Here is a 19855-nt window from a genome sequence, read left to right as displayed (position 1 = left end):
CTAGCATGGTACTCCGTAATTCTAACACAATCACATTAATCGACTTATACTTGACTCAGGGTTATATTTTGGATAAATTATGTTTGCATTAACTCTTACCTATTTTTGCCTTATTGATTCTTTTAGAAATGCGACATATATTTTTAGCCAAAAGTGTAATCACATACAAAGCAATTACTGATAAGAGATGACCCAGAGCGTACCACACACATGGTCAAACTTGATTTATTTAATACTCCATAAAATAATCGAGGTGTACATGAATTGGTCTGAAATCACAATTATTGAAAGGCGTATGAAAACCAAGTGTTTCTTCCCATTTCATGCTTTAATCTTTTCATAATTTTGAAGAAAACTTAACAAATTCTCCACATAATTATTTTGCCTTTCCTTGTCACAGAAAAGATCTTTCATCTCTTTAATCTTTTATCGAGAAACTTAGCCATGGATTCTTCGAGTCCATCTTGAGCAAGTTTGAGGTATTTGACTTGCTCATAAGGTACATCGATGGTGGCTTCTGCATTTTCCGGCAACTTTTCCACATGGGGCATCGGAAGTTTAACAAAATTTTAAAAGGGAGTAAGATTTGGTGGAAGTTTTGGGAGACGATCAATGTTTCTAGGAGTCGAAACAAAGGAAATTCTATGACCCTTTTGAGCTATGAGTTTTGAGAGCTCTAAATACGGAATCATATGACCAAAAGCTAACCATGGAAATACTCCAATATGCAATTTTTTGCTATTTTCCGCCATTTTTGTGTGCTGTGTAGAGCTGTATGGCCTTATATTTGTCATCATTTTAGTGTACGGTATTTTTATCTTGATGGTTGGCTGATTGATTTTTCCACACAGAAGATATTTTCACATGTTGTCAATCCACTTGCATTTTGAGTGACATTTATTGCGGAGATAATAGATACCCTATAAAATAATCAAGGTGTATATAAATTAAGTCCAGAGTTAAAAGTGTAAAAAAATAAAATTGTCAAAATTTTTAAAAAGGCAACAAAATTCATTTTAGAACCAAGAGGACAACTTTTTAATGGTTAAACTAACGTCGTTGAAATTAGGTTGATAGACGCAAGGCGCGGAATTCCATGCGTCTTGCAAGGCGCAACTGCCATGCGCCTTACAAGGCTCAAACGGTCTACGCCTTGCAAGGCACAGGTACTCTGCGACCTGCTGTCAAATTAAAAAAAAATAAAATTCCTTTAACTGTCCAAGTCTCCAAAACTATCAAAAATACTCTCAACTAATCTCAATATTTACACCTCTTCTATTCATTGTCCATGTCAACCAAGGACAATTTTATCATTTTAAAGAACTCCACCATTGATAAAAAAAAAAAAGAAGAAGTCCAAAAGAGTTATTATAGATACATTTATAAAGATTTTGATTCTGATTCTATAAAAAAAAAATCAAAACATAAAAAGATAATTAAGTAGATACATTTTTTTCTTTACCTATTGAGAGAGTTGGGTGGTAGATATATAACTATAATGTTTGAAAATATGTACTAGTTCATTTTTTTTTTGTTACAAATAAAAAATTCAATAATAAAATTACTAGCATCATATTCATGTAAATCTAGTATTTTTGGTAGATATATAACTATAATGTTTGAAAATGTGTACAAGTTCATTTAATTTTTTTTGTTATAAATAAAAAATTCAATAATAAAATTACTAGCATCATATTCATGTAAATCTAGTATTTTTGAAGGGTAGTATATGTTTATGGGTAAAACTTCACAACAAATAGAAATATAAATTTGGAAATAGGAACTTAAAGATTGAATCAATAAAGTTTAAATCTTGAAATCGTAAGTTTGATTATAATAATTTATCATAGAGAAAAAGGTTTTGGACATTTTTTTTTATCAATGGTGGAGTTCTTTAAAAATGACAAAATTGTCCTTGGTTGACATGGACAATGAATGAGAAGAAGAGTAAATATTGAGATTATTTGAGAGTATTTTTGGTAGTTTTGGAGATATGGAAATATGCAATATTCATAATGGCCCATGCAAGTGGATTCATAGCATTTTAAAATCATTTTTTAGGTGGGAAGATACTTGGCACCCACGAGTGTGACAGTATATCTAGCATGGTACTCCGTAATTCTAACACAATCACATTAATCGACTTATACTTGACTCAGGGTTATATTTTGGATAAATTATGTTTGCATTAACTCTTACCTATTTTTGCCTTATTGATTCTTTTAGAAATGCGACATATATTTTTAGCCAAAAGTGTAATCACATACAAAGCAATTACTGATAAGAGATGACCCAGAGCGTACCACACACATGGTCAAACTTGATTTATTTAATACTCCATAAAATAATCGAGGTGTACATGAATTGGTCTGAAATCACAATTATTGAAAGGCGTATGAAAACCAAGTGTTTCTTCCCATTTCATGCTTTAATCTTTTCATAATTTTGAAGAAAACTTAACAAATTCTCCACATAATTATTTTGCCTTTCCTTGTCACAGAAAATATCTTTCATCTCTTTAATCTTTTCTCGATAAATAAAACCCTCTTTTTTAACAAGTACCAAATTCAGTGACTCAGCCACTGAGTCACGAGTGAACGATCCGTCTTGATCATTTCTCGATATCGAATACGCCATCTTTTTCTCCTCCAAAAGCCTAGCATTTATCCCTTGATCAGCCAAAAATGTTAAGAGAACCAATGACTTCTCAAATTGTATTGCCTCGACTACTGAACTCCATCCTGAATGAGTCAAAAATCCACCTACTGAGTCATGACTCAGTATCTTGAGTTGTGGTGCCCAACTCGTGCACACTATTCCTCTTCCCTTCGTTCGTTCTTCAAAACCTTTTGGTAATTGAATAAATTCATCATCGGATTCCCCTCTTTTAATTCTTAAAACCCAAAAAAATGGTAACCCAGAAAGCTCTAACCCGAGTGATAACTCAGTGAGTTCATTTTGACTTGGTTTCGCCTCGCTACCAAATGCCACGTAAATCACTTTCCCCTTTTCTTGCTCATCAAGCCACAATTTTATCTCTCTCCATGCATCGATCTTCGTGTTGTCATCTTCATACGTTGTCGTCGGAAGTTGGCCCACCGGAAAAACCGGCTTCCCGTGGATATCTCCGACAACTTTCAACCATTCCGGTTCAAATTCCGAACAGCCCCTCACAAGCAAAAAATCAGAGAGTTCAGCAGCTTTATAGATACGAAAAATATCAGAAACGTTCTCTTCCTCTCCCTTCATGGAAGCTTCGAAGATTCTCAAAACTTCGAAAAGCTTGAAAGCAACGGTGGTTTCAAACGACACCCATTTTGGGGGAACGGTGTATTCCTCTGGCGTCTTCCGAATTTCATAATCATTGTTCAATCCCGGCTCAGGTCCGACGAAACCTAGAACAGCAGCGATGAATATGCTGAAGTAACCTGTCGGAATGTTGAATTTTGAAGCAATTGAAGGAATCCAATAAGAAGCAAAATCAAATAGTATAAAATCAATATCTGAATCTTCGAGAAACTTGGCCATTGATTCTTCGAGTGCATCATGAGCAAGTTTGAGATACTTCACTTGTTCATAAGGTAAATCAATGGTGGCTTCTACATTTTCCGGTAACTTTTCCACGTGGGGCATCGGAAGTTTGACGAAATTTAAAAAGGGAGTAAGATTTGGTGGAAGTTTTGGGAGACGATCAATGTTTCTAGGAGTCGAAATGAATGAAATTTTATGACCCTTTTGAGCTATGAGCTTTGATAGCTCTAAATACGGAATCATATGACCAAAAGCTAGCCATGGAAATACTGCAATATGCAATTTTTTGCTGTTTTCCGCCATTTTTGTATGCTATGTAGAGCTCTGTTTCATGGACGTTATTTATTCATGAATCTCAAGATTAGTCCAATTATTAAGATTAGAAAGAATTATTTTTCAATTCCCAATTGTATTTTTTTATTCTTATATTGTCTGATCGAATCAAATCGTATCAAAATTTTTAATATATAGTTAGTTGATTTTTCCAAGAAAAAGATTTTAAAATGTTATCAATCTACTTGCATTTTGAGCGTCTTTTTAGTAAGGCAAAAGGGTCAAAGTTGTCCGATGTGAAATAGATCATTTATATCCTTCGTTATATTTTGGGATAAAAATATCTTGCTATTATTCCAAGATACTACAAATACTCTCAAGAGTTAATAGACTATTTTTTTGTGATGTGCTGTCATATAGGACTAATCCTTTCACCTATTCGTCCTCAACTCTTGAAGATATTTGTGGTTTCTTGAAATAACGCCGAGGCATCTTTGATCCCAAAATATAATCGAGGATATAAATGATCTATTTCATATAATTCAGAGAAAATTTTGACCTTTTTCCGACATATTTATAACAAAACAGAAAATTTCATTTTTGGTGTGTTGTAACTTGTAAATTGGTCATGAAAGCACTGAATTGGACTACCCCATATGGAACCCCCGTGAAAATGGTATTTTTACTAATGAATCTGCTTGGCAAATTGTTAAGAGACCATGTACCAAAAAAAATAAATTTCTTAGCAATCTTTGGCACCACAGTGTACCTTTTAAAATATCTTTTTTAACATGGAGAAATTTTAAAAGGCAGGAATGCACAGAACGATACTTGTTCCATGTTTTTGGAGAAGAGGAAGCAGCAATGCGTATTCAAATCACAAATCAGACTCTAGCCAACATTTTTCATACCTGGTGGAGCATAAAACCAAAGAATGTTATCCATAAAACTTTGTTGAAGATCACCCTTACTATTATAGTTGAGAATTATGGAAACAATGGTGTGCACGTAAATATGGGGGTCAAAGATATTTTCTGCACAGACAGCACAATAAGATGAGTTTTCAAGCTTTTTGGAATATCAAATTTGTTTTGGCAAAAACAACTGGAAATTTGCAAGACATCAATCACTGGCCAACTTTTTGTTACAAAGTGGAGAAACTCAGACCAAATCAGAGATGGAAGCAAGTCATATGGAGTTTGCCACCAGTTGGCTATATAAAAAAAAACTGGTAGCTATTTGCATGAAACTAGAACGGATGGCATTGGTGGAATTGTAAGAGATAGTCTGGGAAACTTGATCATGACTTTTTCCATTTCTGTCAACTGTTATAATAGTAACATGGCTGAGTCTTTGGCAGCTGAGTTTGGTGTAAAATGGTGCTATCCAGTGGCGGAGTCAGAATTTTAAATAAGGGGGTTTACGATCTGAAGAAATAGACACATCTACTATATCTACCTAAAAAAAATAATATAATTTTCCTCCGAGGGGGTTCGGATGAACCCCTTATTATAAGGTGTGCTCCGCCACTGGTGCTATCATCTGGGTACACTGATTTTATTCTTGAAATTGATTCAATGATCATAGCCAAGATGCTAAACAACAACTCGAGCACAAATTTGAAGCTGAAACAAGTTATTGATATTATTAACATCATCAAGAACAGAGTTGGAATTCAACTGAGTCATTGTTTTAGAGAAGGGAATCAACTTGCAGACTATCTTGCCAAAATGGCTTCTTTCTGCCCCCAAAGTCTACTCACTCAGGCCTTCGCTCAACTTCCTAGATAGGCTAAAGGCTTTTTTCTTTTGGATAATGGTTCACTAGTTGCTAATTAAAATACCTCCAATAGCATCACACACACAAAAAAAATATGCCTGAAAATAGCAAAAAGTTGCATATTGCAGTATTTCCATGGCTAGCTTTTGGTCATATGATTCCGTTTTTAAAGTTATCAAAGCTCATAGCTCATAAGGGTCACAAAATTTCATTCATTTCAACTCCGAAAGCAACCCCGCTTTCAAACGGAACCCATTTTGGGGAAACGATGAATTCCTCTAGAATCTTCCGAATTTCATAGTTGTTGTTCAATCACGACACAAGTCCGGTGAAACCCAGAGACACAACGGTGAATATGCTAAAATAACTCATTGGAATGTTAAATTTTGATGCAATTGAAAGAACTCAAAAGTATAATTGAAAAGTACAAAATCAGGAGTATAATCTTCGAGAAACTTAGCCTTAGGTTTTTTGAGTCCATCTTGAGCAAGTTTGAGGTACTTGACTTGCTCCTAAGGCAAATCTTTGGTGGTTTATACATTTTCTGATAACTTTTCGATGAAGGGGCAGAGGAATTTTAACAAAACTTAAGTAGGAGGCGAGAATTGGAGGAAGTTTTGGGAGACGGTCATGTTTCTAGAAATAGAAATGAAGGAAATTGTGTGACCCTTTTGAGATATGAGCTTTAAAAGCTCCAAATACGGAATCAAATGGCCCAAAAGCTAGCCATGGAAATACTACAATATCCACAATGACTGATGGAGGTGGATTCATAGCATTTTAAAATCATTTTCTTGGTGGGAAGATATTACGCACCCACGAGTGTGGCACGTAAATCTAGCATGAGTATCATAATTTTAACACAATTACATTTATCAACTTATACTTGACTCTAGCACGTAAATCTAGCATGACTATGTTTTTATAGAAATGCGACAAATATTTACCCACACAAAAATCATTTATTTATAAGAGAGGGCCAAGGAGCGCACCACACACGTGATTTATTTAATACTTCATAAAATAATTGACATGTACATGAATTGATCTGAAATCACAATTAAGGTGTATGAAAACCCAAGTGTTTCTTCCCATTTCATGCTTTAATCTTTTCATAATTTTGAAGAAAACTTAACAAATTCTCCACATAATTATTTTGCCTTTCCTTGTCACAGAAAAGATCTTTCATCTCTTTAATCTTTTCTCGATAAATAAAACCCTCTTCTTTAACGAGTACCAAATTCAGTGACTCAGCCACTGAGTCACGAGTGAACGACCCGTCTTGATCATTTCTCGGTATCGAATACGCCATCTCCTTCTCCTCCAAAAGCCTAGCATTTATCCCTTGATCAGCCAAAAATGTTAAGAGAACCAATGATTTCTCAAATTGTATTGCCTCGACTACTGAACTCCATCCTGAATGAGTCAAAAATCCACCCACTGAGTCATGACTCAGTATCTTGAGTTGTGGTGCCCAACTCGTGCACACTATTCCTCTTCCCTTTGTTCGTTCTTCGAAACCTTCTGGTAATTGAATCAATTCATCATCGGATTCCCCTCTTTTAGTTCTTAAAACCCAAAAGAATGGAAACCCAGAAAGCTCTAACCCAAGTGATAACTCAGTAAGTTCATTTTGACTCGGTTTTGCCTCGCTACCAAATGCAACGTAAATAACTTTCCCCTTTTCTTGCTTATCAAGCCATAGTTTTATCTCTCTCCATGCATCGATCTTCGTGCTGTCATCTTCATATGGAGTTGTCGGAAGTTGACCCACCGGAAAAACTGATTTCCGGTGAATATCTCCGACAACTTTCAACCATTCTGGTTCAAATTCTGAACAGCTCCTCACAAGCAAAAAATCACAGTTTTCAACAGATTTATAGTAACGAACAATATCAGCAATGTTCTCTTCCTCTCCTTTCATGGAAGCTTCAAAGATTCTCGAAACTTCGAAAAACTTGAAAGCAACTGTGGTTTCAAACGGAACCCATTTTGGGGTAACAGTGTATTCCTCCGGCGTCATTCGAATTTCATAATCATTGTTCAATCCCGGCACAGGTCCGATGAAACCCAGAAACGCAGCGATGAATATGCTGAAATATCCGGACGGAATGTTTAATTTTGAAGCAATTGAAGGAACCCAATATGAAATAAAATCAAATAGTATAAAATCAATATCTGAATCTTCGAGAAACTTAGCCATGGATTCTTCGAGTGCATCTTGAGCAAGTTTGAGGTACTTGACTTGCTCATAAGGTAAATCAATGGTGGCTTCTGCATTTTCCGGTAACTTTTCCACGTGGGGCATCGGAAGTTTGACGAAATTGAAAAAGGGAGTAAGATTTGGTGGAAGATTTGGGAGACGATCAATGTTTCTAGGAGTCGAAATGAATGAAATTTTATGACCCTTTTGAGCTATAAGCTTTGATAGCTCTAAATACGGAATCATATGACCAAAAGCTAGCCATGGAAATACTGCAATATGCAATTTTTTGCCATTTTCCGCCATTTTTGTATGCTATGTAGAGCTCTGATTCATGGACTTTATAAATTCATGAATCTCAAGATTAGTCCAATTATTAAGATTAGAATGAATTATTTTTCAATTCCCAATTGTATTTTTTTATTCTTATATTGTCTGATCGAATCGAATCGTATCAAATTATTTTAATATATAGTTGGTTGATTTTTCCAAGAAAAAGATTTTAAAATGTTATCAATCTACCTGCATTATGAGTGTCTTTTTAGTAAGGCAAAAGGGTCAAAGTTCAAAGTTCCAACGGTGTGAAATATCTTTCGTTATATTTTGAGATAAAAATATTTGTTGTTATTCCAAGTTACTATAAATACTTTCAAGAGTTAATAGATTATTTTTTTTGTCTCAATTTATGTGACACATTTCATTTTTTGAAAGTTAAACAGTTTAAGTTTGATCGAGAATTTGCTCATGAAGTATTCAATTTTTTAAAAATGAAATTTATATATTTGTAAACTACATAAAAAATACTATAAGTCTCAATAATTGATAATTCAAAATATTTAAAAGATATATGAAAAAATTACGGTCAAAGATAGACTTGTTTGAATCTCAAAATTCGAAATGTGTCACATAAATTAAGACAAAGGGAGTAATTTTTTTGTGATATGCTGTCATATAGGACTAATCCTTTCACCTAAGCGTCCCCAACTCTTGAAGATATTTGTGGTCTCTTGAAATAACGACAAGACATCTTTGATCCCAAAATATAATCGAGGATATAAATGATCTATTTCGTATATTTCACAGGTAATTTTGACCTTTTTCCCACGTATTTATAACAAAACAGAAAAATTCTTTTTTGGTGTGTTGTAACTTGTAAATTGGTCATGAAAGCTTCTAGTTTGCTTTATTTGGAAAAAATTAATCCATATGGTCAATAATGCACGCAAGATTTTAAAAATCATTTAGTGGGTGGAAAAATCCAATCAACGATTAATATAAAATTATATCCACTTCAATTATTCTATAAGGACAAATATTTAAATATAGATATTCCAATAGGCTAATTAATTGGACTTTTCTTGAAATTGATAAATTATAATGTTTCGCTAGTTGCAAATTAAAATACCTACCTCTAATAGCATCACACAAAAAAAAAAGACGGAAAATAGCAAAAAGTTGCATATTGCAGTATTTCCATGGCTAGCTTTTGGTCATATGATTCCGTTTTTAGAGCTATCAAAGCTGATAGCTCGTAAGGGTCACAAAATTTCATTCATTTCTACTCCAAAAAACATTGATCGTCTTCCAAAACTTCCACCAACTCTAGCTCCGTTTTTTAATTTTGTCAAAATTCCTTTGCCCTACGTAGAAAAGTTACCGAAAAATGCAGAAGCCACTATTGATTTACCTTATGAACAAGTAAAGTACCTCAAAATTGCTCAAGATGGACTCAAAGAACCCATTGCTAAGTTTCTCGAAGATTCAGCTCCTGATTTTATAATCTTTGATTTTGCTTCTTATTGGATTCCTTCCATTGCTTCAAAATTCAACATTCCGACCGGTTATTTTAGCATATTCATCGCTGCGGTTCTAGGTTTCACCGGACCTGAGCCAGGATTGAACAATGATTATGAAATTCGGAAGACGCCGGAGGAATACACCGTTCCCCCGAAATGGGTGCCGTTTGAAACCACCGTTGCTTTCAAGCTTTTCGAAGTTTTGAGAATCTTCGAAGCTTCAATTAAAGGAGAGGAAGAGAACGTTTCTGATATTTTTCGTATGTATAAAGGTCTTGGATACTCTGATATTTTGCTTGTGAGGAGTTGATCGGAATTTGAACCGGAATGGTTGAAAGTTGTCGGAGATATCCACCGGAAACCAGTTTTTCCGGTGGGTCAACTTCCGACAACACCATATGAAGATGACAGCACAAAAATTGATGAATGGAGAGAGATAAAACTATGGCTTGATGAGCAAGAAAAGGGAAAAGTGATTTACGTGGTATTTGGTAGTGAGGCGAAACCGAGTCAAAACGAACTCACTGAGTTATCACTCGGGCTAGAGCTTTCCGGGTTACCATTTTTTTGGGTATTAAGAACTAAAAGAGGGGAATCCGATGATGAATTAATTCAATTGCCAGAAGGGTTCGAAGATCGAACAAAGGGAAGGGGAATTGTGTGCACGAGTTGGGTCCCACAACTTAAGATACTGAGTCATGATTCAGTGGGTGGATTTTTGACTCATTCGGGATGGAGTTCAGTAGTCGAGGCAATACAATTCGAAAAGTCATTGGTTCTTTTAACATTTTTGGCCGATCAAGGGATAAATGCTAGGTTATTAGAGGAGAAGAAAATGGCGTACTCAATACCGAGAGATGATCGTGATGGGTCGTTCACTCGTGACTCGGTGGCTGAGTCACTGAGTTTGGTACTCGTTGAAAAAGAGGGTGAGATTTATCGAAAAAATATTAAAGAGGCGAAAATGTTTTTTGTGATGAGGGAAGACAAAATGATTATGTGGAGAGTTTATTAATTTATCTTCAAAATTATAAAAAAGACTAAAATATGAAATTAGAAGAAAAATAACCTGCTTTTTCTTTTACGTAACAAATAAACGAAATATATTGTAAAAGTGCCAATGCTGCTTTGATTTTAATTTGTGGAATGGTTTAATTTATGTACCATTATGTAATGACTATCTATGTGATGAATAATACTTTGATAAAATAATGTAATATAAATATTGTTTTGTTGTTGAGGTTATTTTTTTGCATTTAGCTAACGGTGAAATACATAAATAATCTCTTAAAGTTGTCAGCAAAATTAATTTGGACACTAAAAATTATGACATATTTTAATTGAATATAACGTAGGAACATATGACATTTCTGATTCAAATATTAAAAAACGTTTTGCATATTTTATAGTGCTCGTTATATAAATAAATTAAATACTAAAAATATGTAGTATATGTTATTTATATACATAAATAAATAAAATTTAATAAGCCACAAAAATTTTCAAACTATACGGAAAGGTATTACATGTTTCATGTTGTAGAGTGTCACCATCAAGTAATACATAGAAGGAGACAAGGTAGGATAGGACGAGATTGACAGAGGTTGGGGGGAGCCTTCCCCGGGGACTAATAATTAGATTCCTTTTAATATTTGAGTTTAAGCTTCTAGTTTGAAGTAAGTCTATCAGTTATTTTGAAACTTAGCAGCTAAAGCATACTTTAATTTTTGGCTTAAATCATATTCTTTACTAGCCATGACTAGTAGTAAGCACTCATGAGTATCATAATTTTAGCACAATCGTTTGATTGACTTATATTTGACTTAGATTAATATTTTAATTTGGATAAATTATTCTCACATTAACTCTTACCTATTTTTGCCTTGTTGATTTGTTTAGAAATGCGACTAATATGTATTTTGTTTGTATAATACATAAAAAAGAAAAAGAAGCATCTTTTATTCGTGGAGATAATTGATATCCAATAAAATAATCGAGATATATATAAATTGATCTGAAATCACAATTATTGAGGGAATAATTAAGCAAAATGGTCGCTCGACCATCTTATTTAAAGAAAATTGGCCCAAATTTACCGCTTCCTCTTCTTCCTCGCACTTTAGCTATTAATGACTTCTTCTTCCTTTTCTCGTTGTTGCTTTCAATCTTCCTTCATTATATTTTTTTTATTTGGTAATAAATAGAGGTCTTAAATTGAACAGACACATATGTTCGTGAAAGAATATGACTGTTATGAAAAATCATTTGTTTATGAAAGAACACGACCTTTATGAAAAGTGACTTGTTAATGAAAGAACATGACTCTTATGAAATGTCATATATTCATGAAATAACACGACTCTTATGAAAAGTCATATATTCATGAAAGAACATGACTCTTATGAAAAGTCATCTCTTAAGTTCTATAAATATAACAACTCTCTTGAAGTAGCCTAAGAAAAATCTGCATGTATAAACAAAGGTGTCACGACCCAAAAATGACACTCGTCTTATTCCTCCAAGACAAATCAGCCTAAAACCCAACTAATACGGTGAATGCAGAAGTAAAATGAGAATACAAGTTTAATACTATAAAATAGTGCTGAAAACAAAGCCAACTTAATTAAACCCCCAAAACCTGGTTGTTACGTGTACAATCCTCTAAAGTATTACAATTGAATTAAAAGAAAAATACAAGTCTCAAATGACATTTTTCTAGAATAGAACAAGATCATAACTAAGGAGAAAGAAGTTTAGCTGAGATTAAAAATAACTATCTCACAAACCTCCACAAGAAGCCTCAAACAAGAAGAGAAGAGAAAGAGTATCACAAAGATCCAGGCTAGTAACCTACAAAAATGTAGAAGCAAGGAGTGAGTACCAAACCACACGGTACTCAGCAAGCAAACTTCTAAACACAAGCTAAGGGAATAGAACGGGTACGCCTTACATCCCAACTGAACCTCCACAACTACAACCTACATAAAAACCGCTCAACCTAAAAACTCACAATTCACAAAGCACACAGCTCAACAACAACACCCTAACAATTTCATGTTCTCAACAATAGACTTAATATTTATAAATCACAACTTCCACAAAAAGGCACTCACAAGATCAGCAACATACAAGATCAAGTTCACCAATCATAAAGATGTGCAATTCAATGTCAAGTATAGGTTTCCATGTCTGACCTAAAGATACACACCCGATCTCTCTCAGTGTGGGACCCATGGGGGACATATTTGTCCATGCATCCGTCGCGGTGGGTGGCACGTCCCTCGAAATATAGTATCCGTCACGGTGCGCGACACGTCCTTCGAAATGATACATCCTTTTTAATTTCTTATTCTTTCTCAATTCACATAACACTTGTCACAACCATATCTCAGAACAATACAAATGACATATTCACACAAATAATGAGGAGATGACCATTTTCATAACATTGTGCAATTCACAACAACACAATCGTGATACAACATGAACAATGAATCAATAAGCCTTTCAAAAACCATTCTCAACACATCACACACCAACAATTAATCACATTTGCCTTTTATTACCCTTTTTCCATCATTATAATTATTCAATATGGACAAGTAAACTCATCACCAAGTCCCATTACTCCCCAACACATACCACAAGAAAATACACAATTCCATACACTTAACGAGAGTTTAGAAATCCACTTGCCTCAAATGGTCTAACAATCACTCTGAAACTTGAGCGTTCCCCTTTCGTTGGACTTCTAGATCAATCCAATCTATTCAAATAAATAATCACAATAAGATTTTGAAACTAACAACACCCATATTGCTCTATGTATAGCTTAGACCCAAAAGTCACCAGAATTTATAATAAAGTTTCTAAATCTTGATTCTAACCAATAACACAAAACTCATATTTCCTGAACTTTAAGTCTAGGGTTAAATTTCAACTACTCCAAATAACATAACTCAAATGTCATTCGTATAATATCATACACCTAATATTTAATTACTTAACTCACTATTTCAAACTTGTATCAAATGTAAAAATCATGAAAAGAAACTATGAAATCGAAATCAACGGAAAAGTAGAAATAACACGAAGCACCCAATCCAGCAGGGTCAAATTTCCAGCCACCATCAATTCCTCACTTCTTAGTCCATTAACTATGGGCCAAGTGATATAAGCTATTTACATAAATTATCAATTTAGTCCATTAACTATCAACTAAATAAAATAATTATTTAATAAATATCCATCAATTAAATAAACGTAATTATCAAATACTTTAAAATTTTCAAACCAACTTCACCGATTAATCATAAATGACTCGAAACAACTATCGGGAGGGATAAAACGGTAATTTTATGATAATTTCTAAAAATAATTTTTCGGATCATTACAAAAGGGCTTTGTTATATTCTTGACGATAATTGTTTGTATTTACCTCAATATGTATATGGACAATATCTTTTTAAAGAAAGTGATTACATGCCTCAAAACCACCTTCTTCTTCAATTATATTTCCTATTATTTTTCTAACACATTCTTCTTTCGTGATCAACCAATTACCATTAAAGTTTTAAAGCTTGATTTAAACTTTAACGTATCGCAAACATGAATAGTTTCGAGTGAATTAAAAATAAAAAAACTCAAAATATTTGAGCGGATTTCATATCTAAAATTTGGGACTATTTAGAAAAAAATTTGAGTTGGTCGGAATTAAATAGAAAAAAGTAAAATTACTTGCAATAAACTCATCTTTGCCTCCGAAATCACCTCCTTCATCATAATCTATATCCTCTTTAACTATTTCTCATCCTTTTCCTTCTTCTTTAATTAGACTAATAAATATTCGAAAAAGATTAGGTTAATAAATAGTTAGTCTATACTACATCTATAGTTAAGTTTAGGGGTGGGCATAAATACTGGAAAACCGAATCGCACCGAACTAATTCGGTTCTTTGGTTTTTCGGTTCGATTGGTGTCGATGTTATTTTTTTGAAAGTTTGGTTCTTCGGTTCGGTGTTCGGTGTAAGGGTCTCAAAACTTCGGTGCACCGAAGAACCGAACTTTTATTTTAGAAAAATAAAACAAAAAAAATAAAATAAAAAAATAAAAAAATAATAATAATAATAATAATAATAATAAAATAAAAATAAATAAATAAATAAATATATATATATATATAATAATAATAATAAATATGATCATATTTATTTTAAACTAATTACTTTATTTTTTTTTTACTAACAATTACTTTATTGTATATATTTGAAATTATTACTCCCTCTGTCCCAATTTATCTGACTCACTTTCCTTTTTGGTCAGTCCCAAAAAGAATGACACATTTCCTTATTTGGTAAATATTTAATGACATTATCCCTATTTTACCCTTCTTGAATCTCATTATTTCAATAGTTGCACTCTTTTAATTTAAAGAAAAAGTTATTGAAATGCGTAAAGTACAACTATTTTTCTCTTTTTACTGATAGTCAACAGTACTTTTAACACTTTTTTCAATACTTTGTCATAACCTATTCTTTCTTTTCACCACTTTATCATATTCTTTCTTTTACACTATTGATAGAATTATGAAGTACTCCATGTGAATGTAATTTTATTTTTATTTTTAAAAATTAAAGAATGTACGATCAAAAGTTGTCCTAACTTTAAAATACTTTTGATGAATGTTTCTTCATTTTTTTGTAGTTAAGATTTACAATAAAAATAAAATGAAAATTTTCAAATATAAACTTCAAGAAGTAAAATTTTCTTACATTTACCAAAATGAAAATTTTACTTCAACATGTTGAATTTATAATGTCCCAACAAAAACTTTAAACTATTCCAAAAGTAAATTACACTTTGCAAGATTTTAACATAAACATTAAACTATCCAAAAATTAAATTAAATTTGCAAAGTTCTAATATAAACATCAAAATGTACAAAAACACAAGTTGTTTTAATACTTGTAATCTCATCACTGTTGAAGTAGAGTTAAAGCTTGATTAACAACATCAACATCACAACGAACTTGAAGTGGGAGATCATTTTCTCTTTCGAGTCTTTCTTTGTTCATATGAGGCACTTTGTAGTTATTGTCACCACTATCTTTCATCACCTCATTCATACAACATTGCAAAGTCAAAAATACATGATTGAGTCGTTCTATTTTCATTTCATTGAATGATTTTTCAACAACCTCCACTAATTCATCAACATTTAAAGGAGCATTTTGATATTGAAGAGATTGAATTGCTCTAAAAAATCCAAGGTCCAAAACGTTAAGATCAGGACTATTAGGGGGTTGAAAGCATAACTTAATATCAAATCTATCTCGTTGAGCGGCTTTCATGAATTCCAAATCATTAACACCAATATGTGGTCTTGCATTATCTTGTTGGATTAAAATGGGTGCACTTGACGTTGAAGCTGGCCATTTTGATCGAATGGCTGGAAGAACTTTCTCTATCAAACAAGCTCTTATGATATCTTTAGTCACCGATAAAATCAATTTTGTTTCGATAGTTCCTGCTGTTCGATTTTTGTTATTCCGTTTGGCTGGTTCCTTAACTACAAACGGAAAAATTCCTATTTTTCCCAAAAATAACTCAACTCCATTAACGTCAAATCTAGGACGTGCAACAGCTGCCATAAACATAGCTTTTGTGATAAAAGTTTTACTTTTGCAAGAACGATACAGATTAAACTCTTCTTCTTCGGGAAGAAGGTAATACCTTTCAGATTTTTTCGATAAGTAAAACCATTTTTCATCGATATGGATATAATTAAACATGTCTATAAACATGGGATTTGAGTGAAGTGTACTCTGATCAATCATTGAGAGGCAAAATCGAAGTCTTGCCTTTTTGTTTTCTTTGGTTAAATGTGATTTGATGGCGTTGGTGTGTGGCCTAATTGCACCTTCTTTCACACGTCGAAAAACTGTTGATTTTGCCATATTTATTGCAAAAGAAAGAGATCGAATATTTGTTCGACGACATAGTGGAATTTCTTTGAATTGGTTGATATCGACTTGTATGCGTTTTCTCCCAACTCTGCCTGCAAGATTAGTAGAAACATTTAACATGTCACCATTAGCAACACATAATCTAGCTTGTCTCCAAATACGATCAATGGTACTTCTTGATGTGTTGAACAAAATACTTGCTTCCTTTACAGAACCATGTTTAAGTTTTCCATTCTTACTTTCTTTCAAAAGCCGCTCCGCAATTGTTCGACGGTTGTTCAGATTCAATCGCCTTTTTGTGGTAATTGGGTCTTCTGAAAATTCAACACTCATTTTAAGATCACTGATTGGTAAAACTGTAAAAGGAAGAATTGAAAAATTAAAGATGAAGTATATCTACTTATATGGAGTCCATTAGCTAATATTTTAAAATTTGGCAAAAAAATTGGCGCTAGAAACTGAATATTTTAATCTTTTCCCACATTTTTTTTTATGTTATCAATTTTTTGAAACTATAATTAAAATCATGGAAAAAAAGTACTTTTACCTACAATGGCAAAAACTTAATCATTTTGGAGTATTTCTTCTTCGTTGAAAGATTAAGGGAGAGATAATGGAGACTGGAGAGTGGAGAAGAAAGAAGAGAGAGAAATAAATATATTGGATTCTTTTGAATTTGTATTAATGACTGATGTGACATTAACTTATGAGAGAGAGAAAAGTCATAAACCTTTTTATTCAAAGTCAAATATAGTATTTTTTTTATTTAATAATTTAGATTTATTAATAAGAGTATTTTTGGAACATTGTAGGGTCTTTTCATTTTTCTTAAAATTTGTGCCAAATCAAAGTACATCATATAAAATTGAACAGAGGGAGTATGTTGTTTCAAAATTGGTCCAACTAAGATAAGGAGTAAATATTTTCAACTCCTGATTGGATTTCTATATTCTTATCTTTGTCTTTGTCCTTGTCCAATCATATACTTAGGTTCTCTCTATTATTGTCCTTTGGTGGTTGTCCCAATAAATTGAAATAGTATTATTGTACTAATATTTATTTAATTTGTCAGTACTATTTTTTGCTAATATGTAAGTAATTTCATTATTAAGTCTGATATATTCTTCAACTTTATTAAAAAGTGACTCATTTAATGAAAGTAAAAATAATTAGTTTATATACAAAACATAGAAAAATAAGTAAAAAAAGTTCAATTTCACTTATTTCAACCACCCTAAATCTTATTTATAGTGTAGAGTAGTTGAGAAATAATACACAAAAATGGGGGAACAAAGCAAAAAATTGCATATTGCAGTATTTCCATGGCTAGCTTTTGGTCATATGATTCCGTATTTTGAGCTTTCAAAGCTCATAGCTCAAAAGGGTCACAAAATTTCTTTCATTTCTACTCCTAGAAATATCGATCGTCTTCCAAAACTTCTACCAAATCTCGCCCCCTTCTTGAATTTCGTCAAAATTCCTCTATCCCACATTGAAAATTTACCTAAAAATGCCGAAGCCACTATTGATTTACCATATGAGCAAGTAAAGTACCTCAAAATTGCTCAAGATGGACTCAAAGAACCCATTGCTAAGTTCCTCGAAGATTCAGCTCCTGATTGTATATTCTTCGATTTTGCTTGTTACTGGATACCTTCAATTGCTTCAAAATTCAACATCCCGACAGCCTATTTCAGCATTTTCATTGCTGCGTCTATGGGTTACATCGGACCCGTGCCGGGATTGAACAATGATTATGAAATTCGGACAACGCCGGAAGAATACACTGTTACCCCAAAATGGGTTCCATTTGAAACCACCGTTGCTTTCAAGTTTTTCGAAATTTCGAGAATCTTTGAAGCTTCCGTGAAGGGTGATGAAGAGAATGTTTCTGATATTTTTCGTATTTATAAAGCTATCGAACACTCTGATTTTTTGCTTGTGAGGAGTTGTTCGGAATTTGAACCAGAATGGTTGAAAGTTGTCGGAGATATTCACCGGAAACCGGTTTTCCCAGTGGGCCAACTTCCGAAAACGACTTATGAAGATGACAACACGAAGATCGATGCATGGACAGAGATAAAACTATGGCTTGATGAGCAAGAAAAGGGCAAAGTGATTTACGTGGCATTTGGTAGCGAGGCAAAACCAAGTCAAAACGAACTCATTGAGTTATCACTCGGGTTAGAGCTTTCCGGGTTGCCTTTTTTTTGGGCTTTAATAAATAAAAGAGGAGAATCCGATGAAGAATTAATTCAATTACCAGAAGGTTTTGAAGAACGAACAAAGGGAAGGGGAATTGTGTGCACGAGTTGGGCCCCACAACTTAAGATACTAAGTCATGACTCAGTGGGTGGATTTTTTACTCATTCGGGATGGAGTTCGGTAGTTGAAGCAATACAATTCGAGAAGCCATTGGTTCTTTTAACATTTTCGTCTGATCAAGGGATAAATGCTACACTACTGGAGGAGAAGAAGATGGCGTATTTGATTCCAAGAGATGATCGTGATGGGTCATTCACTCGTGACTCAGTGGCTGAGTCAGTGAATCTAGTACTTGTTGAAAAACAGGGTGAAATTTATCGAGAAAAGATTAAAAAGGCGAAAAATATCTTTTGTGACGAAAGAAGGCAAGATAATTATGTGGAAAATATATTAAGTTATGTTCAAAATTATAAAAAGACTAAAATATGAAATGGGAAGAAAAACTTGAGTTTAAACGAACCTTTAATTAGTTGTAATTTCTGGTTAATTTATGTACACTTATTTTATATGGTATTAATTATTTGCGCCAATAAGGATTTTAATTTTTATTTGAAAGGTGGTTTAACTTATGTACCAGCTATGCAATATTTGTAATGCAAGAATTGCTTATCGTATCTTTTGTTTATACATATTAAATTCAATAAGCTGCAAAATCTCAAACCTTATGAAAAGATATTACTCGTGTTTCATGTTATTGTGTGTCATCATCGATCAATACCTATGGAAATTGAAAGTTAGAAACTAGTTCAAAATCTCAAAATAAACATATAAACATTAGTCATTTCGTAATAAAATACTTGATCTTTAGCTTAAATTGAGAAAATGTGACTATATAACGAAGTCACAACCTCACATAGATAAACAAGAAGAGACAACATAATTTTTTTCAATATTATTTTCTAATCTTCTTGAATAAAACAAGGTAGACATGATCGTGCTCAGATGTCTTATAATGAACAATTGTCAAACATCGAGTGAGAAATGGAAAAAAAAAAAAATAGGCCTCGAAATGTTTAGGCATATCAAAAGTCAAAGTAAAGAGT

At 33.0% G+C, this 19855-nt stretch overlaps 4 protein-coding genes and 2 pseudogenes across 4 annotated transcripts; 2 read left to right on the top strand and 4 right to left on the bottom strand.

Annotated features, from left to right (window-relative positions):
• The window catches only part of LOC125843774 (UDP-glycosyltransferase 91A1-like), a 7835-nt pseudogene extending 6987 nt beyond the window's left edge, over positions 1 to 848 (bottom strand).
• A 1453-nt stretch (positions 849 to 2301) lies between these two features.
• LOC125843765 (UDP-glycosyltransferase 91A1-like) lies at positions 2302 to 3867 on the bottom strand. Its single transcript, XM_049522963.1, has one exon. The coding sequence runs from the start codon at positions 3832 to 3834 to the stop codon at positions 2422 to 2424; it is 1413 nt and encodes a 470-aa protein (XP_049378920.1). The 5' UTR covers positions 3835 to 3867; the 3' UTR covers positions 2302 to 2421.
• Positions 3868 to 6544: 2677 nt separating this feature from the next.
• LOC125843764 (UDP-glycosyltransferase 91A1-like) lies at positions 6545 to 8185 on the bottom strand. Its single transcript, XM_049522962.1, has one exon. It carries the CDS (start codon positions 8090 to 8092, stop codon positions 6680 to 6682), a length of 1413 nt encoding a protein of 470 aa, XP_049378919.1. The 5' UTR covers positions 8093 to 8185; the 3' UTR covers positions 6545 to 6679.
• Positions 8186 to 8293: 108 nt separating this feature from the next.
• LOC125846074 (UDP-glycosyltransferase 91A1-like) lies at positions 8294 to 10848 on the top strand (annotated as a pseudogene).
• Positions 10849 to 15557: 4709 nt separating this feature from the next.
• Positions 15558 to 16880, bottom strand: LOC125846073 (uncharacterized). Its single transcript, XM_049525529.1, has one exon. The coding sequence runs from the start codon at positions 16878 to 16880 to the stop codon at positions 15558 to 15560; it is 1323 nt and encodes a 440-aa protein (XP_049381486.1).
• An 896-nt stretch (positions 16881 to 17776) lies between these two features.
• LOC125843763 (UDP-glycosyltransferase 91A1-like) lies at positions 17777 to 19367 on the top strand. Its single transcript, XM_049522961.1, has one exon. It carries the CDS (start codon positions 17829 to 17831, stop codon positions 19239 to 19241), a length of 1413 nt encoding a protein of 470 aa, XP_049378918.1. The 5' UTR covers positions 17777 to 17828; the 3' UTR covers positions 19242 to 19367.
• Positions 19368 to 19855: the final 488 nt, after the last annotated feature.

This window comes from Solanum stenotomum, chromosome 11, assembly GCF_019186545.1.
Source record: "Solanum stenotomum isolate F172 chromosome 11, ASM1918654v1, whole genome shotgun sequence".
Taxonomy (NCBI): domain Eukaryota; kingdom Viridiplantae; phylum Streptophyta; class Magnoliopsida; order Solanales; family Solanaceae; genus Solanum; species Solanum stenotomum.
The sequence above is the reverse complement of the archived record's forward strand: the minus strand, read 5'-3'. Positions and strand labels throughout refer to the sequence as shown.

Bases quoted from the DNA above. Each gene is read 5' to 3' on its own strand.
- LOC125843764 (XM_049522962.1), bottom strand. From the start codon at position 8,092: ATGGCGGAAAATGGCAAAAAATTGCATATTGCAGTATTTCCATGGCTA.
- LOC125843763 (XM_049522961.1), top strand. From the start codon at position 17,829: ATGGGGGAACAAAGCAAAAAATTGCATATTGCAGTATTTCCATGGCTA.
- LOC125843765 (XM_049522963.1), bottom strand. From the start codon at position 3,834: ATGGCGGAAAACAGCAAAAAATTGCATATTGCAGTATTTCCATGGCTA.
- LOC125846073 (XM_049525529.1), bottom strand. From the start codon at position 16,880: ATGAGTGTTGAATTTTCAGAAGACCCAATTACCACAAAAAGGCGATTG.